Source organism: Diadema setosum, chromosome 5, assembly GCF_964275005.1.
Source record: "Diadema setosum chromosome 5, eeDiaSeto1, whole genome shotgun sequence".
Classification (NCBI taxonomy): domain Eukaryota; kingdom Metazoa; phylum Echinodermata; class Echinoidea; order Diadematoida; family Diadematidae; genus Diadema; species Diadema setosum.
The window spans coordinates 29428458-29452682 of NC_092689.1; the positions used below are offsets into that span (position 1 = coordinate 29428458).

A 24225-nucleotide genomic window follows, 5' to 3' on the forward strand; every position below is an offset into this window, starting at 1 on the left:
TTATAATCTGTTTAAACAGATTAGTAGAAATAGTAGTTTTTTTTTCTCCGTGGCACTAATGGTCTTTCGTAGTCAAACAACTTCGAAGTTCGAGAAGTTTTGCCATACGCAGTGTGACCGCGGCTTCTGTGTCTGAAAGTGCTATGTCAGTCTGAAAGGCAGATTTAGACTATTGATAGTCTCTCAGATCGCGCACCATGTTGAGTAGGCCTACATGGTATGGGTCGCCTCCATTAACATCTCGATTTCCTATAGAACCAGGGACAAATCCAGGAATTCCGTAAAGGGGGAGGGGGGAGATGGAGCGCAACGCAATGTGCCACTTCCGGGTTACATAAGCTAACCAAAAAACAAAACAAAGCAAAAAAGAACAAAAAACAACAAGGGGCGCTCCCTGTGCGCCCCCCCCCCCCCCCCCCCATTGGCTCCGCCACTGAGAACTATGTACGTGCTTTGTGTGCTGCCTGGTGAGCATAATCGTATTATTCACATCACATATATCGAAGGTCTCAACTGTGCAATCAAAGTCAACCCCCTGGTTTCAAAGGTCACAGCTAATATATGAATCCATCGGTAATCGCTGCTCCCAACAATAGCGTTGATCGAGTTTTCAATCTTACATGGATTCTGATTACGGTGATACCAGATCATCAATTTGCAGGATTTAGGGGAGATATAGTGCATGCCAACACGTACTTCGGCCTAGATACAAAATGAAAGAACTTAGGCCAATTTCATTCAAGCAAAGTCAATAAATAGAATGCTACATACCCTTATGTCTTCCTCTGCTCCCCAATTTTACCTACAATGTAGACCACGTCTGAAACTTGGAAATCTTGTACACCCCTTGCAAGTGAGAAAAAAAAAATAATTATGCACATCACTTTGATATGACCATAATCCAGTCGTCACGACGAGTGATTAGGCCTACTTTTCATCTTTCATCTTTGATTGCATAGTGCTGCGACGTCACGTCTAATACGTGCGTATCGGCCATACATCATCAGCCCCATACAGAATTCTCGGTGCAAGTGCATGGTGTGACTATTATAGCTAAATAATTGGGGGCACTGAAAAAGTAGTTCAAGAGAAAAGGAGAGGCCATGGTGGAGAGGGAGAGAGGTGGGGGTGGGGTGGGGTGGGGGAAGGGCGGAATTGGTTGGTGAGAGAGAGAGTCAGTTGTCATGGCTGCAGGGGGGGGGGGGGAGGGTATTATAGTGGAAAATCCGCAAGCAACAATCTAATAAACAAAATTGTTTTTCTTCATTTCTTGTGTTTGTTGATTACAAACCAACCAAACCAAACCAAACATTTCTCGCATCTTGTTATCTATCAGTTAATGGCACATTATAGTCGTGATAGCGGATTGTGATATCTGTTACCACTACCAATCTATTCACGGCGTTTATATATAATGTCATTGCCTGGAGCGCTTGAAGCACTTATAAATTGGACTTATAAATTCCCATACATTTTATAAAACACGTATAGGCCTATATACAGTGTAGAAGATTGATATTGATACAGAAAATACACGCGTAACAAGACGTGTCGTGACAGATATCACGATTTAGCTTTTCGAAATTGTCTCTCAATATTTACTTTTCCTACTTCTGTACTGATTATCATTATTATTATTATTATTATTATTATTATTATTATTATTATTAGAGGGATTTTCATATAGAAATTACTCCACCAAAAGTGTGTACCAAATCTAAAGATGTCTACCCCCCCCCCAAAAAAAAAAGAAAAAGAAAAAGATAAATATATTTGGTTTTTGCCTACGGCCATAAAGTCATAATAAATGTACTAAAACAACATCTCATATAACGAACTGCTGGATCAAATATCCCAGTTATGGTTTGAGTGTTCGTTGTGTCTTTTTTTTTTTTTTTTTTTTTTTTGTTAATAGAACGTCTTGGTGTTTAAAGTTTCCAACCTGAAGAAACTAAACAATATAACACTGCACTGACTGCAGAGTGTCGATTGACAATCTATCTCGTGTAATCAATTTCTGTGCATTGAATCACGAAGGTTGCGGCGAATGTGCCCATACAGGGTCCAGGGAGGTGAAAAGAAACTCTACCTCCCTGCCGAACTTCTCCACCAAGTAAGCAAGTTCTAGATCGTGGTGGATAGAGTTTGGCAAGTAATTGCATGCGGCTGGGCTGAAGTCCACCAGGGATGCGTATTTCCGGAACGACGTCGGACTGAATGTCCCTGGCTCGCGGTGGTGGTATTTTGAACCTTGACACTGTACTGTCGGTAAACTTCTACACACTCTACTGGCTCGTATTGAGTCTGCTTTGAGTCAATTTGCGGTGTCATTGAGTTGGTAATTAGGCCTACACAGGCAGCTACTTGACCTATATTGCCAGAGAATCTCATCTACTTGCAGCCATCCATGTACAGTCGATCAAGGTACAGTGATTTGACAGAGTGTGTATTGCCATTCTTCCTGTACTAGCTGTACTTTACCTGCGTCTGTACTACTGCGCACGCGCAGCATCAATTTGCCCACATGTTTGCCAGGGTCGCAGTCCGACGCGTCCTCTCGACGAGTAGAGCTGCCCATTGCAGAGGGTCTAATTTCACCCGATCGCCATTGACATCAAGAAATAATTGTCTCAAACATTATCTCGATCTACACGGACGGATTGCAGCAATGGCATATTCTGTAGAAGCCAGAGGCGCACCAAACTCACTTGACTATCGGCTGTTCTTCAGTAAGTAGCATAACCAGTGTAGAGCACGTACAACCACGAACCGTCGGTAAACGGTGCCGGGGTTTTCGGCGGCGGGCCAATCACTAGCACAGCACAGTATACAGCTACAGTGTAGGTCTTTCATTCAGTAAGCGTACGAGTAGTAGCCGGTAGACAGCTACAGCAATCTAGACCGTCTCAGAATAGCAATACTGTAGTAGAGGTCTATAGGCTGGTTAGCTTTTTATAGCCTGTACACTTTACTGTTCTTTAACACTGTAACCACTGACGCTGGTTTGTCATTTTAATGCAGATCCTCGAGGCTAGAGTGCACATGCCGAACACACATTTAAACACTCACGAATGAGTTTGATTTTTTTAAATTTTTTTTTTATTATTAAGTAGCCACCTACATCATACATGTATAGAATCCCGCCCCGGTCTTCTTCAAGACACCATTAGGCATTACATGATAGACTTGTCTTTACACTAACGTTAGTGATACCCTGGAGTCATGCTGACATGAATCTAGAATCTATATTCATGCTATAATTATGGCTAACTCAAGTCCCGAGCTCTAACGTTAGTTTCACTTTCAGATTGTGGAGGCAGTGCAAGCCATGATATTGATAGGCAATTCAACTTACAAAGCTCGCTAGCAATTGTTTTTCTGGTCTAATAAGTACTTGGATTTGTGCATATCTAATGATTAATGTTAGCGATGGGTCATAGGTCCTATTACAATAGACCTAAATGGAAATAAAAGGACACAGACTATGTCCCAAGCTGTCTCTTACAAAATCAAAGAACAAGTCATCACAAGCTAAGAAATGCACTTCTGATGCCACATTTGTAAAAGTGGGGGGGGGGGGGGCAGTTTATTATCATTGGTGCCACTTCCGGGTTTCGTCAGCTGACATGCGCATGCCTAAGCAGAATAATTATAATAAAGTACAGTTTATAAGTAAAAGAAGCATTACCGCTACTCGCACCTCTTCTATAGTTCTACCACTTCAAGGTTTCATTGACCAAGTGGTTAGCCCATGCAGCCCCAGCTGCACTGGCCCAGAAATGTTTTGTGAAATTCAACCATGCACTGCAGATGGTACCTTCACCATAGACATCTAGACTAGCGTAATTTCACTTGTCGCCCACTACATTCAAGTATTAAGTGCCACGTCTGAATTCATGTTAATACCTTTAACACATTGTAAAAGCTTACACTGGTTGTGTGACTTTGGATTCGCTTGCATTGAATTACCCCAAGAATGCATTATCAGAATTTTACTGTAGCTTTTTGTTTGACTTTTAATCTTTAAGTTAATAATCCACTCAATTACTCTTTCAGTCTTGATATTGTTAATCCTCTGAGAGCCTTCAATGCCCCCATACAAGATTCTTTTTACTTGTCAACAGAGAAGGGACAGGCTGGTAATCCACCTGTTCAAAAGCAGTCAAGTGGTACAAGTACATCCCCTTTCCATGGTCATATACATGTGCCATTGAATAATGAAAATATTGATTGGGTGCAAGGTATGAATAGAGCGTGTGCTGATGGGTTCACAAACTCTTGTTGTATAAAATGCACAAAAGAGACGCATGAATGGGGTGAGCAAAAGTCAAAATCTACTGAGTTCAGCCTAGATCACTATGTACATTTGTACATCTTCCTATGAGTTTATAGCAAATCAAGCGCATTACTACATTTGAATAAGGTACATACGTGATACACACAGATTTCATACAAAAATAAGAACAAGTATTGGTAAATAAAACTTGAATCTTTCTATCAGAGCCATTTTTTTTTTTTTTTCTGAGCAGCATACATGTAGCACCAATAACAGGACTTTAGGTCAGGAATGCAGGCACTCTTTGCCTGACTTGTCTACATTTTGGGAACCTGGTATACCAGGTTCCCATATATCATTTGACGTAACGGTAACCTTTAGTAACATACCAGCTTTCCACAAGGAACAGGTTAATTGAGCGTAGTATCATTGATTTTATGCATTTTATTTTTGTTGAGTCACACACACACTTACATACGAAAGCTGTTCAACCACAGTGTGAAATTAGCGACTGAGCGTTATTGTTCAAGCATGAAACAATCCAGCAGAACTGCTTCGTGGACCTCTCAGCATGCAACACAGGTTAATGATCAAAAATACTTTGAACTACCTGTTTAAATGCTACATGTAATAAATGTCAAGTGACTTTCAAAAGTCTATTTTGTATTTTTGTTATCTATATTTTATCTTATCTTTTTCCTGTTTATTTCTAACAGAGAATAGCGATGGCAGTGTGATTTCACCTTTCCACGACATACCACTTTATGCAGATGCAGAGGTATGACAGTTTTCATTATGTCCAATAAGTTTTAGTAATTAGTATGTTGTTGACTAGGTAATCTAATACCTATTTGAACAGCATCCTCAGAAAAGTAATTTTAGATATATACCTCAGGATCTATATCAAGAAAAAAAAAGACTTACATGTACTAAGTGAAATACTGATGACAGGGGATAATTTTCCTGGTACACCACATCACAATTTGCTGGTAGATGGATTTTTACACCACTGCTACACAAACTATCTTTTGTGTAGCAGTTTTCTTTCATAGAAGTGTACGGGATACCATTTGAAATATTGTCATCAGCTCTAATTGCTTATCAAATTTGAGTTGGAAAGTTATTCCCTGGATGATGTTTGGATGCATTATCATCTTTGCGCCTGCTGTGCAGTACTCTGGTGTTTTGTGTTCATGTAGAAATTTTTAAACAATCAATACCAAATTTCCTATTTTTCAACCTAGTCAATTTGTTATTTCTACTAGGGGTACAATCAATATTTTGTGTCCATAATCTACAATGTATAACTAAAGTTTATCAGGACACACATTGTATTGTGCATAAATGTCAGTATGTACAGTGTGCTATTGTCATACATTAAAGCATGCCATTAATGCAGCATGCAGGCTACTACTCAAAAAGGGGAATTTCCCTAATATACTGTGGATTCAGTAAGTGTAGTTTTAGAGTACTGAAACACATAATGTAAGTAAACACTTTTCAAGGGAAACATTGGACGGACATCTCTTCTCAAAGTTATGAATTTTCAAAGTTTTGGAACAGTAATAAGTTACTTTGGCAGTTCCAGTAAACTTTGTAAAATGTTCAAACCTGTGGAAAATAGATATTACCTTCTGAAGTCCCTGAGCCAAGTCAAGTTCTTTCTTGATGATGTTGAAAATTTTTTTTTCATCATTCTTTTAATTTTCTTAGTGTTTTTCTATAGTGACATTAAAAAAAAAAATTGTAAGAGTTCCGATCTAGAGAATGTAACCCGAAGCTTTTACACAGTCATAAATTATTCATATAATGTTTTTTTTTTTTCATCATGGCTACTACTCAAACACTGATTAAATTAGTAGCTGAAGAAAAAGTATTTACTTAATTGGAGAAGGGAAATTTGTCAATCAGTTGCAATGAATTCATAACTTCTAGATGACTTTATGGTTTGTTTAACTGTGACTTATTTTTGTTTTTAAACTGTGACTGATATGTTTGACAAATGCTTACTGCATTCAATAAATTCCCATTGGAGAAACTCCCCCTTTAACCATGCAGCATGTAAATTTGCGAAGTTGCATTTGCATTGTGATCGCTTCCATATGGCTTCATGTTGTCATGGCAACGTATTATACGTCATTAAATTCAGTAATGGCTTCACAGAGATTGCTGTGCAGTTTGTGAAATCACATGAAGGTGATTTATGAAGGATCTTTTATGCAGAGCTAGAGCTGGTTTGAATACTATGTGTACTCAGCATGAATGTGCTTTAGAACTGTGCAGCAGTTTTAACATTGTGATATACTTTTTTAATGTGTTGGGACAGGTAGGAAAATATGATTTGCTGTCATATGTTCAAAAAAAGCCATGTTATGATATGAAAATCAGCCATCTAGCTTTATTCACTTTACTCGCATGTTCAAGTTTTGTATTTGATTTTCCTTTAAATAAAATAGAGTACAGTAAATGTTAAAAAATGAGTTTAATTAATGACCCACCGCTGTGAAGGAGGGGGTGGGATGTATTAAGATTGAATACAGTGTCAATGTACAGATTGTGTTCTTGCAGCAGTATGCTGTGATTTCTCATGACATTTATTTGTCCAGATTCATTGTAAGGATTAATACACTCTGTATATTATGATGTACTTACAGCTATTCAGATTTGTTGTGGAATTTATCACATTCTACTGGTGTGGGGGCTACTATGACACCGTGCATGCTAAAATGCAGAGTCAAAGCCAAAGTTAATAAGTACAGTAGATCATATTATTACTTTCTTATTTTTGCACCATTTATTTCACAGAAACAAATTTTCAACATGGTTGTGGAAGTACCAAGGTGGACAAATGCAAAAATGGAGGTGAGCAATGGTACAATGATTATTATATAGTGAACTCCTGTATGTCTGTGTTATTAGCCACTGGATGTATCATCTGTAACTGTTATGAGATATTTACCAACATTGAGAATTGGTAAGTATGAAGAATGAATTTTGTCCCTAAAAACAAGTACAAAACAAAAACAAACACTGATCAAAGCTACTGTAGCCATATTTTATTGGAAAATTGCAGTTTATAAAGTGAAAATAGACTAGAATCATTTGATTTCCTCTGTTTCATGTCTAGAATGACTTACAAGTGTCTTTAGGGAGAGTGACCCTAAAAGGACTTTTGAAATCAAAGTTATGTAGTTTTTGTTAGTTCGTCAACACCACACTTTCTCATTCTTTCTCTTTCTCATTCACACACATCCAGATGGTTGTATGATGAAATCTTATTTAGCAGGTTTTTGAAATACAGCCGTGTGTGATTAGAATACATGTAGTATGTACAAATGTAGAAACATAATGCCAAAGCAAATCGAACTGTTTGACAGCAACATGTTTGATAGTATGTTCTTTCGCCAAGTAATCTATGCCATTAACACTTGTTTCAACAATTAAAGGGGCTTACTTTCACCAGCCGCATGCACAGTATGTGATTTTGTAATAGGAATTATTGTCCAGTGTTGTAGAGTGACATGTTGTAAGGCTTTTACTGTAAATCTTAAGTATGTATGAGTTTGTGATGGTGATGCCAAACTCAAGAGCTTTTGTTTCTCAAAGAGGTACTGAAGGGATGCAGTATGAATGCATGTTTTCTCATGTAATTCATTTCCTCTTTCAGATCGACACCAAAGCCGTCATGAACCCGATCAAGCAAGATGTGAAGAAGGGCAAGCTGCGCTTTGTGCGAAACTGCTTCCCTTACCACGGGTACATCTGGAACTATGGTGCCCTCCCTCAGGTATGACTAGGGAACTGTCAGCATTTGACAGATTTTTGTAAGATTTTGTAGGAAAATAAAGCTTTTTTTTGTGTTTTCCTTCATTTAGTCATTCGCTTTTTTGGTATAACATCAGTACTGCATAATGTGGCAATATCAGCCAGATAATGTTTTTCAGTTTATAGCATGTGTATTAATAAACCATCATGATCGGAGAAGTCGTGGATGAATGAGAATTCCAAATAGCTTCACTTCAGTTACACTCATACCAACCAAAGATTATGTACGGTGAAGCAGAATTCAGTCTAAGTACCATATATGTAAAGGTAAAGAGAGGTCTGTTTACATTGCAGTAATTTGTGTTTGGATCCTATACTTTTTCTGATATGGATTGTAAACATTGTTATTTTCATGAGTTTTGTCTTCTCGTTTTTTTTTTTTTTTTTTTTTTTTTTGTGGCCGAAACTTGCAGATATTGTAATTTGCCGCAAAGAAACACAAATGACTACTGTACAACAAGATTTTATGACAACTGGTGATGAACTGTTTTGGTATCTGTATAACTTTCTCAAAGTGATTTGCATATTGCAGATGATTCAATTCCACTGGTGTTTTCACAGTGGAACACTATCATTTTACTCATCAGACAAAAGAAAATTACAACCAAACTCAAAAGGTTGAAGTGCCTAAGCATTTATCTCTTGGTTGTAGTGGTGTTATAAAGTTTTGTTTGCACTTCTATCCATTTTATTCAAATTATGTAAATATACAGACTATAAAGGAGATAGAGAGAGAGAAGGAAAGGAGATACTCTTGAACTGTGGATTCAATGGATATTAGTGAAATTCTCTTGTTTATAAGTTTGTGGAAAAGATTTATTTCTACTCATTATTTAAAAACAAAACAAAGCATGCATTTTATTTTTGAGCTAGTTTGGAAAAGTGAAATTCATGACAATTGCTGATGCCTTAAAATCTTCAAAATCTTCTAAGATTACTCTTGTCCTGATTGTAGTGCATATATGTATGTATATATGTTATCACTTGTTTTGTTTGTTTTTTGTTGCGCAAGCAGTAGATTTTGATTGTCATTTAACAAATCATGTGTATCTTGTTGTGATTACTGTAAATACCATGTGATATGATTTCATGTCTGTGCAGGTTTTGAATTGATACAACATGTAGTCTGATATTTATTTGCTCTTCAAACCTGTGTGCCAGACAAAGTATTTTCTTCTTTAAGCAAGTATTTACATGTACACGTACCTGTAGTTCTCAGAAAACAGATAGATTTCTATGTTGACGTAAGATACTGTTGAGGAATAGAAAACACATTAAAAAATGCATTTTATTTGATACATGTACAGATAGCAGTTTGTTTTCAATTTAGTTCTATCACATACTTGTGAACATACATGTGTAGTTTATGCTGACTTGGAGGTACAATGCAACTGTTCTTGATGTGATTTTGTGTGTATGTGTGTGTGTGTGTGTGCTTTTTTTTTTCTTCATAGGTAGTATTCCTGGGAACATTTTGTGTCTTGTACCATTGACAAAAAATGCTCTTTAAAACTTTGCTCTACTTGTCTCAGTATGAAAGACAATCACATTAGAAAATCGCAGGTGGTGTACAAGAGTTAAACTGAAATACAAATTAATCTTAGCACAACCTTCATTTCTGATGTGACATTTTATGTGAAGCAAAAATGAATTTAAAAAAAGTTGTAGGACTTGTCATTCAGGGCAGTATTCAGCCAGTTTCTTTCTCTGGCAAAACATAAGTTTCCTATCTTGTCTTTTTGCTTGTTTTGTTTTGTTTTGCTTTGTTTTGATTTGTTTTCAGTACATGAAGTATGTTTAAATGTAAACTTATGTTGTCTTCAATGTACATGAAGTCTGCAATATAGGTATGTCTTTGCCATGTTTCAGACCTGGGAAGATCCCAATCATACCGATGACAGCACGGGATGTAAAGGAGACAACGACCCTATTGATGTCTGTGAGATTGGCAGAAAGGTATGTGAGATATTGTAATATTGACTAATTTACTTATCAATTGATTGCACACACACACACACACACACAGATCATTGTGTCAATAATCAGTCGTTTGGAAGGCACATAGTAGAAACTTGAGTGACTGTATTATGACTTGTTCACTCCCTGTCCTTCTCAAATTTTTATTGTTTTGGGGCAAAGTACTGATGATACTGGACACAAAAGCTGACGTGTTGGGTCCTGGGTAAATTTTGTTGATTGCAATGATCGGTATAGGGAAACATGCTCCACTATTCAGTCATTGGATACCATTGAAAGTGCTATTAAAGATAGATGCGTATCGATGTAGGTAGGCTGATATTTGTACAGCTGTCCTGTATTGCCTTTTGAGAGTGCTATACATATGAGAAATAAAAGGAAAAAACAAATCAGCAATCATGATGAGAGAACTAGTCTTGAGCAAGTGAATCTTGTGCCGGTGAGTGGGTCATACAAACTGATTCCTTACAGACACTGAGACCTTTTTAACAAGAGTGCAAATGATAAGCTGCAGGGTATGTAAATGGCCCAAATTTCATTGATCACATTGAATATTAGGGTTGTGTGTCTTTGGCATTTTTATTTTTTTTTCCACGTCTAGGTCGCCAAGAGGGGAGAAGTCTTGCAAGTGAAAGTCCTCGGTACCATTGCCTTGATAGATGAAGGTAGGCATCGCAGTAAAGGAAGGATAGTTTTAGCTTTAATTGGAATGGATGGTCATCACTTCTTTTTTTTATGCCTCCGCAACGAAGTGGCCGGAGGCATTATGTTTTCGGGTCGTCCGTCCGTCCGTCCGTCCGTCCGTCCGTCCGTCCGTACGTACGTCCGTACGTCCGTCCGTACGTCCGTCCGTACGTCCGTCCGTCCCGTTTTGTTTTTGTCGATATCTCAAGAACCATGTGGTGGTTTTACATCAAACTTGGTATGAGGGTATATCCTTAGGGGATAATACTTTGTGTGGATTTTAGGGTCACAGGGTCAAAGGTCAAAGGTCACAGGTTATTTTGTGAAAAAAAAAATTGAAATTTCATGTTTTTCTCCATATCTTACAAATGGTTCAAGGTATCTTCATGGAACCTAGTATATATGCTTGTACCGATGGGCAGTGATTATCTAGGGAAGTTGGGGGTCATGGGTCAAAGGTCAGGGGGTCAAAGGTCAAGGTCAACTCCTCAAAATATCACTACTTTCCTTAAAATGCTATATGCCTGAAGGTTTTTTTTTTTTAACTTGATGTATGGCATGTATTACCCAATATATATTTTGGGGGAAGTTTCTTGCCAAAAGGTCAAAGGTCAAAAGGTAAAAGGTCAAGTGGAAGTGCTAAATTGCACTTTTTCCTCCATATCTTGAAAGTAACTCTAGGTATCATCATGAAACTTACATATTTATGCATGTTCAACCTAACAGTGATTCTCTTTGGAACTGTGAGGTCAAAGGTCAAAGGCCAGGTTTAGATAATGCTATTTTCCCATTTGATACTGAAATTATACTTTTTCTCAATACCTTCAAAATTACTCAATGCATAGACTTATAAAAGGGTCAAAAGTCAAGTAAAAATCATCAGTTCCCCAAATACCTGCACTCTGACATTTTAATCATTCATCCAATTGAACCTAGTTCTAGGAAAGTGAACATTCAGCACATTTGTGTCAAACCTGTCATTTTAATATTTTGCCAATTGTGTGAAACTGTCATCACACATTGTCAAGACATTGTACTATAGACCTGTACGTGTATTAGGAGAACCATGCATTATGGCGGAGGCATATCAGTAGCCGTAGCGATATATCTAGTTTCTTTTTTTTTTTTTGCCATTAGCAATATTTCATTTACATGCAGTAATGTTCTGAAATGTCAGTAAAACTTTTCAAAATGAAAGCTGTTCGGTTTATGATATGCTAGTGAATCAGTTATTTTGGTATCCTATGGTCATTTTGGTACGATAATTATGAAGTAGCTTTAGTCAAGTGAATGATGATGTCATTTGCTTCGTGTGTTGTATACAAAAAGTGAGTCTTAAAGTGGTTACCTTGCTTACAGAATATACATGTCTTAAGTTATAAGATAGAAAAATCATAAAATAACACTGTCCTTGATAAGATATCATCTGGATCAGAATCTTGAAAAGTCACGCCTCTCGAAATTTTATGAAATGTCACCAAAAATAAAAGCAAATGTATGAAGCAAAAAAAAAAAAGTAGGACAGAATGTGTTCAATAGCAAAATCATCAAATTTTATAATGATCTTTATAAAATGCCAGTGATATGGGATTGAGGGTGGGTACAAAATGTCAGTATTTTGATATTCACTAGACTGCCTGGATTTCCTGTTATTTTTTGTATTTATTTATTTTTTTTTCTTTGAGTGATAAGGAAGTGGTAACAATATAAACATGTGGTTAAAGCAGAGGAATGATACCTCAACCCAAGGAGGGGTTGAGGTATAGCAATGATATGGGAAGTGGTGCATTGTTGCAGATGTTGGAAGAGAAGTTATCATACACTGCATTGCGTCATCACGCTTTTTGTATTCATTGCATCATCTCTTCAAATTAGGCGAGACGGACTGGAAGATCTTTGCCATCGATGTCACGGACCCCCTGGCAAGCAAAATGAATGGTATGTTGCCATGGCTCTGCTGGAATGGACTTCATATTCAGGCTATGCTGCATCAAACTTCACTAGCATGAACATGTAGAATTCCCAAGAAAGTCTCTGATGAATTTTTTTTTTTTTTTTCCCCTACATGACTTTTTCTTTAATGGTAATTTATATTGTATGATTCCAACTCTAAGATTTTGAATTTGTCCAAGAGGTCAATGTTATTGAATAGACCCTGTTCCTCCTCTGGTGTATTTTTTTCCACTGTTCATCAGGAGTGGAAGATAATATAATCTCACATGCCCATTGTCTTGCCTTGTAGTTGTCGTGATTGTCTGTTAATATTGGGGGGGGGGGTGAAATCTGTATTAATCTCTATTAAAATCCAACTTTTTAGATTCTCGATTACTTCAAGTAAGATATGTCAAGTGTGATGAGACTTTACAATTCAAATTCACTAAATAGACATTTCTTTTTCAAGCCTCAATGCAGTTAAACTGAATATGATACATTTCTAATTCAAATTGTGTACTATGTATTGTAAAATCTTTCTTTCACTGTCATATTTTATGTGAGTATAACTTGATTTTCATTCTCTTCATCCTCGTGCAGATATAGCTGACATCCAGAGACTCATGCCTGGTTTCATTGAAGTAAGTGTCTTCTGCTCTTCAATTCTAATCTTGCCCAGCTGATTGCAAACTTGCTTTTAATGCACCTGCTGACTAACTGATTCTTTCATCTTTTAAGTCTAAGCAAGTTTTATATACCCATTTGAGGGGGGGGGGGGGGAGAGAAGGCAAAGATATTATTTCTTTTCCTCTGTCATGAAGGGTTAGGAAGGCATTGTGTTCTTTTCCTATCAATTTTGTTGTTGTTGTTGAAGTTGTACTAGAACTTTGGTATGATCTTAAGTGCTATCATCATGAGTGGTTTCTTTGCTTTTATCATTCCATTTTTGTTTTGACAAGTGGATGATCCCTGCTTTCTTTTTTTTTTTGTCATAACCTACTCTGTTTGAAGAAATATAAAGCATGATTGGTATTTTTAGTAATCTTGGTGGTTTTTATGGTTGTGGAGCCTTTTCAGCATGGCAATTAGCACACATTCTTGGAAAATTAAATAACCAAACCAACCATCGTGCTTTCAAGTAATGAATATCACCTGTTGTTGTTTCAGGCATCTGTCAACTGGTTCAAGATCTACAAGGTGCCTGACGGCAAACCTCTGAACGAGTTCGCCTTTCAAGGACAAGCCAAGAACAGGGTAAGGAGAGATTGCACAACATAAATCATTATACAATCTGTTCCCCATATCTCAGCTTTGTGTTTGTTTCACGGCATTGAGGAGGATGGTTTACAGACTGAGGTCATGATGCTTATTTAGATATTCATAGAGGATTTCTTGTTTCTTAGCTCTTTATGTGCCACGTTCGCACGTCCGACTCAGTCGACGACGTGCCAACTTCGCATATTCTGCTCAACACACAAAGCCGCTTAAAACCGATCAATAAATCGCTAATCCCGCGGTACAATGAAAGCGTTTCTTGCGCTTTTGTTCCTCTCACATAAGGCTTGCGTTCTATGTGGTGATTGACTATCAAGCGGTGTTCCCAACTAGATTTGCGTGTACATTCTAAGTTTCTGTTACGGTTTTACGTGCAAAAGTCATGTCTTTACAGTAATGTAGCAACTTGTCATTAAAAAGAAAAATTGATAATAGATTTGTCATACAATTTGTATCGAAGCAATGTTTGGCATTCCTCTTTAACTTTGCTCACTATTGTGTCCACCTTAACAGAAATTTGTAGAAGTTATACAAATTGGAAAAACCGAATTCTTTCTCAAAGCATGACTACCTTCGTGTCTCAGAATAACGTGGCACACAGGGGGTTTCCACCATGGCACAGAAAGAGTTAAAGGAGACCTCCGGATGATTTTCAGATTTTTTCATTTGAACAACTGTGAATTAGTTATACTGAGGACAGAGTTTTAGAATTTGTGATAATTGGGATGAAGAATTAGAATATTTTCAAAATTTAGAACAAATCGCAACGAACAAGGATGATGACATGGCAGAGTCACCATAAGAATGCATGAGCTGGGGCTCAAGGTAGCAGAACAAAAGAAGAAGGCATGCATAGATTATACACAGGTGAACTCGCAAGCATGCGGTATTGTAATGGAATTACTCTGCTACATTTCTGAAATATGTGAACCTCCTATGTCATCATCCTTGTTCAGTGTAATTTGTTTAAGGTTTTTCAAAGTATTGTTTCTCTGCTCAAGAACCATAATAAATTCCACAATTCCATACATGGAGTCGTCGATTTATGTATTACATGATGTGAAATTATGAAAATCGTCTGGAATGTCCCTTTAAACGGTATTCCTCAGGTAGTCCCTTACATTCCCTTTTTGAATAGAATTTTGGAAATGAAGAAGAAGGAATGTGTGTGTATCATTCAATCAGGACAAATTTGTTACATTGATAAATTCTGTTCTAGAAGGGATTATCACTGATGTGTAGCAAAATATTTCTTGTGAATATGCATACATTGAAATATGCCTACATTTGTATCGAGGTTTCATTTCAAGGTATTGTTTCAAATTTATTAGATCCCTCCATTGTAATGAATTTCTTTAACAGATTTATATAGATATAAACAATAAACCTTGTAAAAGCAACATATTCAGAACCGACAAACCAATAAATCATGTCAACATAGGTGATTTTTGGACTTAGAATTGTGGACTCGCACAAAAAATATTTTCTTGTGTAAGAAAAGATAGGACTTTGCAATGCATGGACTTTGTACATGATATGAACATAAGCAATGATTACTGTTTTATATCATATTATAAGTACAAGCCAAAATGTAGCAGCCCTTAACTTGAAAAAAAAAAAACACACACAAAAAAAAAAACAAAAAAAAAAAAACAACTCAATGATGTACATGTATACCTGGTGTGTTTCACGTACAAGTTTTTGTTTGTTTTTTTATGCCTCCACCACGAAGTGTCTCCGGAGGCATTATGTTTTCGGGTTGTCCGTCCGTCCTTCCTTCTGTAATCAATTTTGTGGACAGCGTAACTAAAAAACCGTTTGAGGTATCCGAATGAAACTTGGCATGTATATGTATGAATGGGCGAAGTTGTGCCTATCAACTTTTGGGTGCACATGCTCAAGGTCAAAGGTCAAAAGGTCATGGTCAAACACTCAAAATTTCACTATTTCCCTCTTATCTATGCAATGCCTGAAGGTATTTTCTTGAAACTTAGTGTATACATGAACTACCAAATAAAGATTCTCCAGAGAGAGTTTAGGGTCGTGAAGTCAAAGGTCAAGTGAAAACGTTAAAATTTTACTTTTTTCTCCATATTTGACAAATGGTTCAAGGTATCTTCATGGAACTTAGTACATATGCGTGTATTGACTGGCAGTGATTATCTAGGGAATTTAGGGGTCATGGGTCAAGGGTCAGGGGTCAAAGGTCAAGGTCAACTCCTCAAAATTTCACTGTTTCCCTCTTGTCTATGCAATACCTGCAGGATTTTTCTTGAAACTTAATGTATGCATGTACTGTGTGTTGCCCAATAGAGATTCTCGTGGAAGTGTCTTGCCAAAAGATCAAAGGTCAAGTGAAAGTGCTAAATTTCACTTCTTCCTTAAACTTACAAAGGGATCAAAAATCAAGTAAAAATCTTCAAATCCCCAAATACCTGCACTCTTACACAATATAGCCATTTATCCAAGTAAACCTAGTTCAAGGAAAGTGAACATTCAACACATTTGTGACAAACCTGTCATTTTAATATTTGCCAATTTATATGTGAAACTGTCATTACACATTGTCAAGACATTGTACTATAGACCTATTAGGAGAACCATGCATCATGGTGGACGCATACCAGTCGCCATAGCGACATTTCTAGTTTTTTCTTGTCTCTTCTTGTTTACCATTGTCATACAGGATTTTGCGATAGAGGTAGTGAATAAGACCGCCGAGCAGTGGAAGAAGCTTGTAAATGGCCAGGCAGACCTGGGAGGACTGAGCTGGTAAGCATTACTTTATGATGATAATGAGGACGTAGAGAACAATGTGCAAGAGGATGATGATTATTGTGTAGTGCATTTTATGCTGTGTTTCTAAGCTGTGCATCATTGCAGATCTAATGTCGGTACCGAGAAATTAACCAAGAATGTGGACTGTGAATATCGGAATTACCCAAAGTTGTGAGAAGTCTGCTGGGTCAGGAACCTTACTTTGTCTATCCTTGTCACACATTTTTATGATAGTGTGGTCATACAATGTATGTGGCTTGGTAGCAGCATTGCAATGACTTGATATATGCACAGTGTTTAGTAAGAAAATGGTTATGCTTCCACCCTACAGGGGTACTGGATTCTACAGCTGGTGCATTTTATACAAACAAAGTATTTATTTTGCAGTGTTAATTATAATAGTACAAGTATACTTTCAAGACTCCAGTGCAAACATTCATTAAGGATGTATCTACAGGTATTTTTATTATGTTGACTGATTCATGCATATCATGTGAGGAATTTTTGCTTTCTCTTTCTTCTAATACTACACTGACCTCCAAGTATTTCTTGAGATATGATCTCTTTTCTGAACTGGACTCGTCCTACTACCCCCCCCCCCCAATCATATATTCCTCTGTTAAAACCACAAATAGAATACATATTAAAAAAGAGAGAGAGAGAGAGAGAGAGAGAGAGAGAGAACCAAATGTCAATGAATATATATATACCAGGTATATACTTATTTGTTACAAAAAGGAGAGTTTGTGAAATGGAAAATATATGCATTCCATCATACCACTATCCTTGCTATCATTTTAAATTGTCAATGTTGTTTTTAGATTTTACTTTGTGCTTCTGTTTTAACAGGGCATTCTTATCTGATAAAAGTTAAAGCTTGTCTAAATGACACCTTAATTATTTTAGTGATGCTGTCTCTTAGGATCAAACTGCATGACCAGTCAATGAAATACTGGCTTCCAACTGTGTGATAACATTGTGTCTTTACTATCTATACATTTGATTTCAGTGCCAACGTCACGGTAGAATCAAGCAAGTACAAGATCCCAGCAAATGAAGCCCAAGCTGCACTTGAACAAGTGAGTGCTGTAATAATTCATTCTAGATGGAGAAGTAGGACAATCTCAGGAAGTGAAAGATGTTGGAGTCAATCATCCAAAGAGTATTTATTCAGGGACTTTTTGCCGGGAGTAAGCAATTATGTTGATATTGCCAAATTGGTTGGATGTTTGCCACTTTTCCTTGACTGTAAAAGCCAGTGGTAGTGCACCTCTCATCTGAATCACTTGGAAATTGTATCTAAGTCTGTCCTGCTCACTTTGGATTCCATGCGAGATAGATGGCATGACTTTAGAATGTCAAGGACAACATAGTGTACATGACAAATCATATAGCATATCGTCGCTGGGGCGATAAGACCTCGTATCTACAAAATGTTAAATGTTCAGGAGAGCCAAAAATCATGGCGGCCAAAGCACTGTGGCGAATGGGATAGCCTTTCCTTTGACATGCCGTGGTGGCTTCATTTTTGGAGTAAGACAGTTGGGATTTGGACAGGACATCACTTAACCCATTATTTGACCATTAATCCTAAAAACTCATTTTCACCAAAATTGCAGATACAAGGTCTTATCACCCCAGCGACGATATGCTGCAGTGGACTATCATTTTACAGAACACTAGTAAAACATATATTTGTTATAATAAAGTAGATGTCTGTATGGAAAACTTCATAGTTTCTCTATATTTTATTAGCTCACCTGAGCCAAAGGCTCAAGTGAGCTATTGCGATCGCCCTTCGTCCGGCGTCCGTCGTGCGTAAACTTTTTACATTTTCATCTTCTTCTTGGAAACCCCAAGACCGATTTTCATCAAACTTGGCAGGTAGCATCCCTAGGGGATTAGGAACTCAATTTGTTAAAATGGGCACCATGCCCCACCCAGGGGGCCCCCAGGGGGGCCCAACCCCCCAAAATTAAGGAATCTAAAAATCTTCTTCTCTAGAACCAGAAGTGATAGAGCTAAGTTAATACTGTGAGTTAGTACATTGATGACTGTAGTTTCAAGTTTTTTTCATGGCAGAATCAGGGGTGCCCCCCTTGGGACCCAGGGGAGGGGGGTGGGGAGGGGTCCTAATGGGACCTAAATTGTACATTTTCATCTTCTTCTTGAGAACCCCATGACCCATTTTCACCAAACTTGGCAGGTAGCATCCCTAGGGGGTTAGGATCTCAATTTGTTAAAATGGGCACCATGCCCCACCCAGGGGGCCCCTAGGGGGGGCCCAAACCCTCCAAAATGAAGGAATCTTTAAAAATCTTCTCTAGAATCCGAAGTTATAGAGCTAAGATAATACTATGAGTGAGTACATTCATGACTGTAGTTTAGCAAATCCAGGGGTGCCCCTCTTGGGGGGGGGGGGGGGGGGGGTTGGGAAGGTCCAAAGGGGGGGCCTGAATTATACATTTTCATCTTCTTCCTGAAAACATCATGATGGATTTTCGTCAAACTTGGCAGGTAGCATCCCTAGGGGGTCAGGATCTCAATTTGTTAAAATGGGCACCATGCCCCACCCAGGGGGCCCCTAGGGGGGACCCAAACCCTCCAAAATGAAGGAATCTTTAAAAATCTTCTCTAGAATCCGAAGTTATAGAGCTAAGATAATACTATGAGTGAGTACATTCATGACTGTAGTTTCAAGTTTGTTCATAGCAAATCCAGGGGTGCCCCTCTTGGGGGGGGGGGGGGGGGGGGTTGGGAAGGTCCAAAGGGGGGGCCTGAATTATACATTTTCATCTTCTTCCTGAAAACATCATGATGGATTTTCGTCAAACTTGGCAGGTAGCGTCCCTAGGGGGTCAGGATCTCAATTTATCAAAATGGGCACCATGCCCCACCCAGAGGGCCTCAGGGGGCCCCATCCCCCCAAATTAAGGAATCTTCAAAAATTTGGGCCCTTATTGTACATTTTCATCTTCTACTTGAGAATGCCTGTTCAAATTTTAGTAGAGCTGTGACTAATTTAGATTAGTGACTGCGTGAAAGGTGAACTTGCGATACTCAGGTGAGCGCTAGACCCGTGGGTCTCTTGTTCTTCAAACCCTGATATAGCAATATCTAAAAAAGAAAAGAAAAAAAAAAAAAAAGGCGAGTTCACTGGTCCAGTTTGATACAACCAGATTCCATTTTATGACAATTCCATTTAAACTTTTCAGAAAAAAAAAAGAGTATGAGTATGTCTTTAGTATTGTAGTAAACCAGAACTGTAGACCAACGTAGTGTAGTATAATTTGTAGTCTTGTCTCATTTCAAAAGTATTTATTTCATTTTGTAATTCTCGCTTCGAGAATTCATGTGAGATCCCGCTTATGCGCATGCACAGATGTCACTACGTTCAGCGCATTGGAACTCGTGTGATACATGAGGAAAATTTCGCACAGAAAAATTGTCTTTCCGTCCTATATCGGGAAAATTTAGATCAGATTTCACCTTCAATCTTCGTGAAATTCTTGATTCGTCTCAAAGGAGTTAATGAACTCATTATGAGCGAGAAAGCGATCACAGACTACAATTCTTCGCCGCTCTCGGCAAGTACCAGTAGATCTACAGTAACAATCCCCTTTTCCTCTGTATTCAAAGGAGGTACTTATTACAACAGTAGTAATAGAGATGAAAAATGTATTTCTATTTGTATTAGATTTAGATATGTTAATGGCATCTCAGTTTGACATGGGCCAAAGATTTGTGAAGGGTTGTGATTCCTTTAGCATACATTAATCCTCAGTGAGCTTCTATGCCTTTGAGAAGGTTTAATATCATTTATTGTTTATGTTGCATTACAGTCTCCTGCTCCAAAGGAACCCCTTCCAAGAGACCCAGAAGGTAAGTTTTGTTTTGTTTGTTTGTTTGTTTTTTTTTCATCCATCATACTACATTTACTCTCCCAAAGAAGACATTGTTTTTCTTTCTTTATAGTTCCTGCTTTGTAGTCTAGTCCAGCATCCACAACATTTCATATGAACCTAGTGCTTTATGGACACATGATGTTTAACCTGTTGAGGACTGTTTGATTTTGCTACAATAAGCATTTCCCATAGACACCTGCCCGAGTATACTCAGAACTTGTCCTCAATGGGCTAACAGCTCTGCCTCTATGAGTTCATTATCAAATCGTGGAAGCAACAGGGTAAAATTGAAGTGAATGTCAGAGTTTTCAATCTAGTACCGCATTCACATTGCCCAAATGTTCCGATGTTGTATCGGTGATGTACCACTGTTGTACTGGGGACGGGTAGCAATGTGATGGTGCACACTACGTCACAGACTACAACGGTGGGATGCGTCGCGGTACAGTCCTGTAACATTTTGTTTCTAGGATGCGTCCCGTTGCCACACTGGTGTTGCATCGCGACAGATGGCAATGTGAATGCGTCCTGGGAGTTGACTATCCTGGGAATTGGCACTGGGAAACAAAATGTGCACCTTATATTTCATGCCCGCTTAGGTTTTTGGGTGAAGCAGGCAAGCAGCACATTTTAGATAATTCCTAGTGCACAGAACTTTCCATATCACTGTTAGATAGGTTGAAAGTAGCATTTTACTCTTTAGTCAGTACTTTGACCTTGCTGTGGTTAAATTATGATTGTATGAGAAAAATGTTTCACAAAAAGGCAAATTGGAATGTGTAAGGATATTTACTTTTTTATTCATTATTGTACAATAATGACTTAATACAATTGTTTTGTTTACCACTTCATATTTCTTGTCTATATTGTTTTTTGGCTTTCAGTTGACAACAACAACCACTTTGTGGAAGCAAAGATGTAACGTCAATTCATCAAGCATGTTACCATGGGAACGGTGCCTCGCTGAACCTAGAATCTGTCTGTCATTCCATCGTCACCAACCTTTTATTCTTTACAGCATATAGTTTGTGCCTCTGAATGAATTTCACAGTGATGTAGACCTTTAATTTTTGGAGTGATCTATCATAGCCTTATATAATACATGTCTGTTGTGTATAATCTTCACTTCTGGATGGGAAGTATAGTGGTTATGTATGTACATTTATGTTTATCTCCTATGTTCAGATACAAAAAAAAAAGGAGAATTGATTTTTGGCATCATGTTGATGTTGATTTATTATCTTCTGTATAATGTGTTCACATGAAAATTAACTTCAGATGGCTCATAGCCAAATTTGTGTTGAATATATACCAGGAATATCTACTTTCTAGCCAGACATGTAAAAACAAGTGTGTGTTTCCTTGTCATATACAGTTTCTCCAGTGGTGAGGTTATCATGAACCAGAAATTATACAGTATCCCTATACTTGTCTCTTTATAGCAATGAACTGTTCAGGTGATCTCTATCTTCCCTTTCTAGATTGTGACTCTTGGATAGTGATGATTAGTGTCTACAAATGCCTCTCAAATTCATCTCATTCTGCTTGGCTGTTTCCAAAATCTGCAACTAACACATTTGGATATACATGTAGAGTACGTGCATCTTCTTGATGAAGGATTTCTTCTTCAACACGTTATATTGTTTTTGTTCCCTTGATGACTGGATGAAATGTCTCAATTAAGTTTTGTGATACAGGCGACCCCAGTTATTTAAAAAAAAAAAAAGTATTTGGGACTGGTGGTTTTCTGTTGTTATTTAGAAATTTTTGCTATAACTGAGAGGAATTTTGCACCAAAGACTTTTAATGATTACAATTTTGGGACCTGAATTTTACTTTGTTCTAATGAAATTTTGTTAATACCGTGTCCGTTGTAACAGATGTGCCCTGCATTGCTCTTTATGGTATGTTTTAGAAATATTTAGAAAGCTGCTGTGCATATTCAGACATATCAATATTCAGACATGTAATATCTTGGCTATTTCTTACCCTTCTCTTTAATCCTTCATGTCCAATAACAATCAGGAGGAAAACTTTCTGGATCTGTTAGCCTTCAGGTACACTTTATATTGAACTGTTCTACCCCAGCGTGGCAGTAAACTTGATATCATAGTATGTATCTGTACTAGGAATGTATGTTATTTGTTTGTTATTTTGATGAATATATCTCTTCCCCAAACCATGACCTTGAAGTGAGTAGAACATAATCATATTTCACACATGTCACTGGAAGAACTTGTATCCTAAACCTGAAATACACTAATTTATACATCTACTTGTATTTAGCTCTGCATTTATGTTATATTGGTATGAAGGAGAGATTTAAAAGAGAGAAAAATAGGTACCTTCTGAGGCTCGAAGGGTTCATTTTATACCTCTTTGAAGCGCTGATTTGATGTATTCATGTCACCAAACAGGCCCTTGTCTAAAATGGCTAAACAGATTGCAATCACACAGTTGCATTATCATGGTAAACGTTTGGTTCTGTGTTTTGTTTTTGTTTATTGCAGTGGGGCTGACCACAATATCAAGTTGTTCTCCGGTTGATGTCACATAAGTGTGTATTGTTGAGTGATCCATAATGTTAGAATTATGCAAAATGTTTAAAAAAAGAAAAATCATGAAATTTTTAGGCAAGTTCAACAAAAATTATGAAACTTGCCACCTATGTGAGTAAGTAATGATCATTCTTTCACATCAATTACTTCTGTTGACGTTTCATGACATGTTGTTCCTTACAAACTCTCACAAACTCTCACAAAACAGTGCTGCAGCTTTAAGAGATCCTTTTCATTGAATTATATACAAGTGCCAAGAAAACTGAAACTTAAAGGGATGGACCTTTGGCATGACTGTACGCTACATGCAGCTATGGACAGGCAAGATATTTCATCCGAGGTATCTCTGTTTTGCATATTTCTGGGAAATTCACAATTGCACATGCGGTTATTAGATGGAAGACTTCTTGATAAACAAGCACATTGGGTCCATAGGATGGATGTCGGCACATAATCGGTTCTGAGTTTGGAGTTATTCGCTTCTGCATTATCTCACTGGGCCTGACAATGACATCTCATTTAATAAAAAAAAAAAAAGAAAAAAAAAAGGGGGGGATGGGGTTGAAAATTATCTGTCATGTGGACAGATATTCTGATGTCCCCAGTTACATAAACTCTGTCTGTCTTTGACCATCACATATTTGTAATTTATTAGTGGAGAAATGAGCAAAGAAAATGGGATTCCATCGGGATTCGAATTTCTGCATAAATCGTCTTATCTTCCATAAAGCAAATTCTATGCTTCTAAACTTCTCTCTGAATGTCCTCATGTGTGCTTGATGAATTCCTGTATGTATTCAGTAAGACCAGGCAACAAGCTCATTATGAACTATTTTAAGTGGTTCTCATGCTCAATAGAGGAGTGAGTCTTGGAATGTCCATGGAAGTAAAATGATCTCAAATTGTGTGTGTTGTTGCAATAACCGCCGCTGATTAAATTTCTACAGAGGAAACAATTTCCCTATCTATGTTTTCTTCATTTGTTGTGCTGTAGCATGATTATGACATTGATAAG

The 24225-nt window shown here is 37.6% G+C and overlaps 1 protein-coding gene across 1 annotated transcript; it reads left to right on the plus strand.

The window, feature by feature from the left end:
* The first annotated feature begins 2192 nt into the window (after positions 1–2192).
* On the plus strand, positions 2193–24166 carry LOC140228670 (inorganic pyrophosphatase-like). Its single transcript, XM_072308933.1, has 13 exons — positions 2193–2729; positions 4993–5054; positions 7082–7138; positions 7944–8063; positions 9971–10057; positions 10680–10743; positions 12638–12700; positions 13295–13335; positions 13862–13948; positions 16656–16741; positions 17757–17826; positions 20590–20629; positions 21537–24166. The coding sequence occupies exons 1-13, from the start codon at positions 2525–2527 to the stop codon at positions 21572–21574; spliced, it is 1020 nt and encodes a 339-aa protein (XP_072165034.1). The 5' UTR covers positions 2193–2524; the 3' UTR covers positions 21575–24166.
* Positions 24167–24225: the final 59 nt, after the last annotated feature.

Excerpts from the sequence above, each read along its gene's own strand:
- LOC140228670 (XM_072308933.1), top strand. The coding sequence starts at position 2,525 with ATGTTTGCCAGGGTCGCAGTCCGACGCGTCCTCTCGACGAGTAGAGCT. Across the intron at positions 5,055-7,081 it reads CACTTTATGCAGATGCAGAG|AAACAAATTTTCAACATGGT; the intron begins GTATGACAGTTT and ends TTTATTTCACAG. Across the intron at positions 8,064-9,970 it reads ACTATGGTGCCCTCCCTCAG|ACCTGGGAAGATCCCAATCA; the intron begins GTATGACTAGGG and ends GCCATGTTTCAG.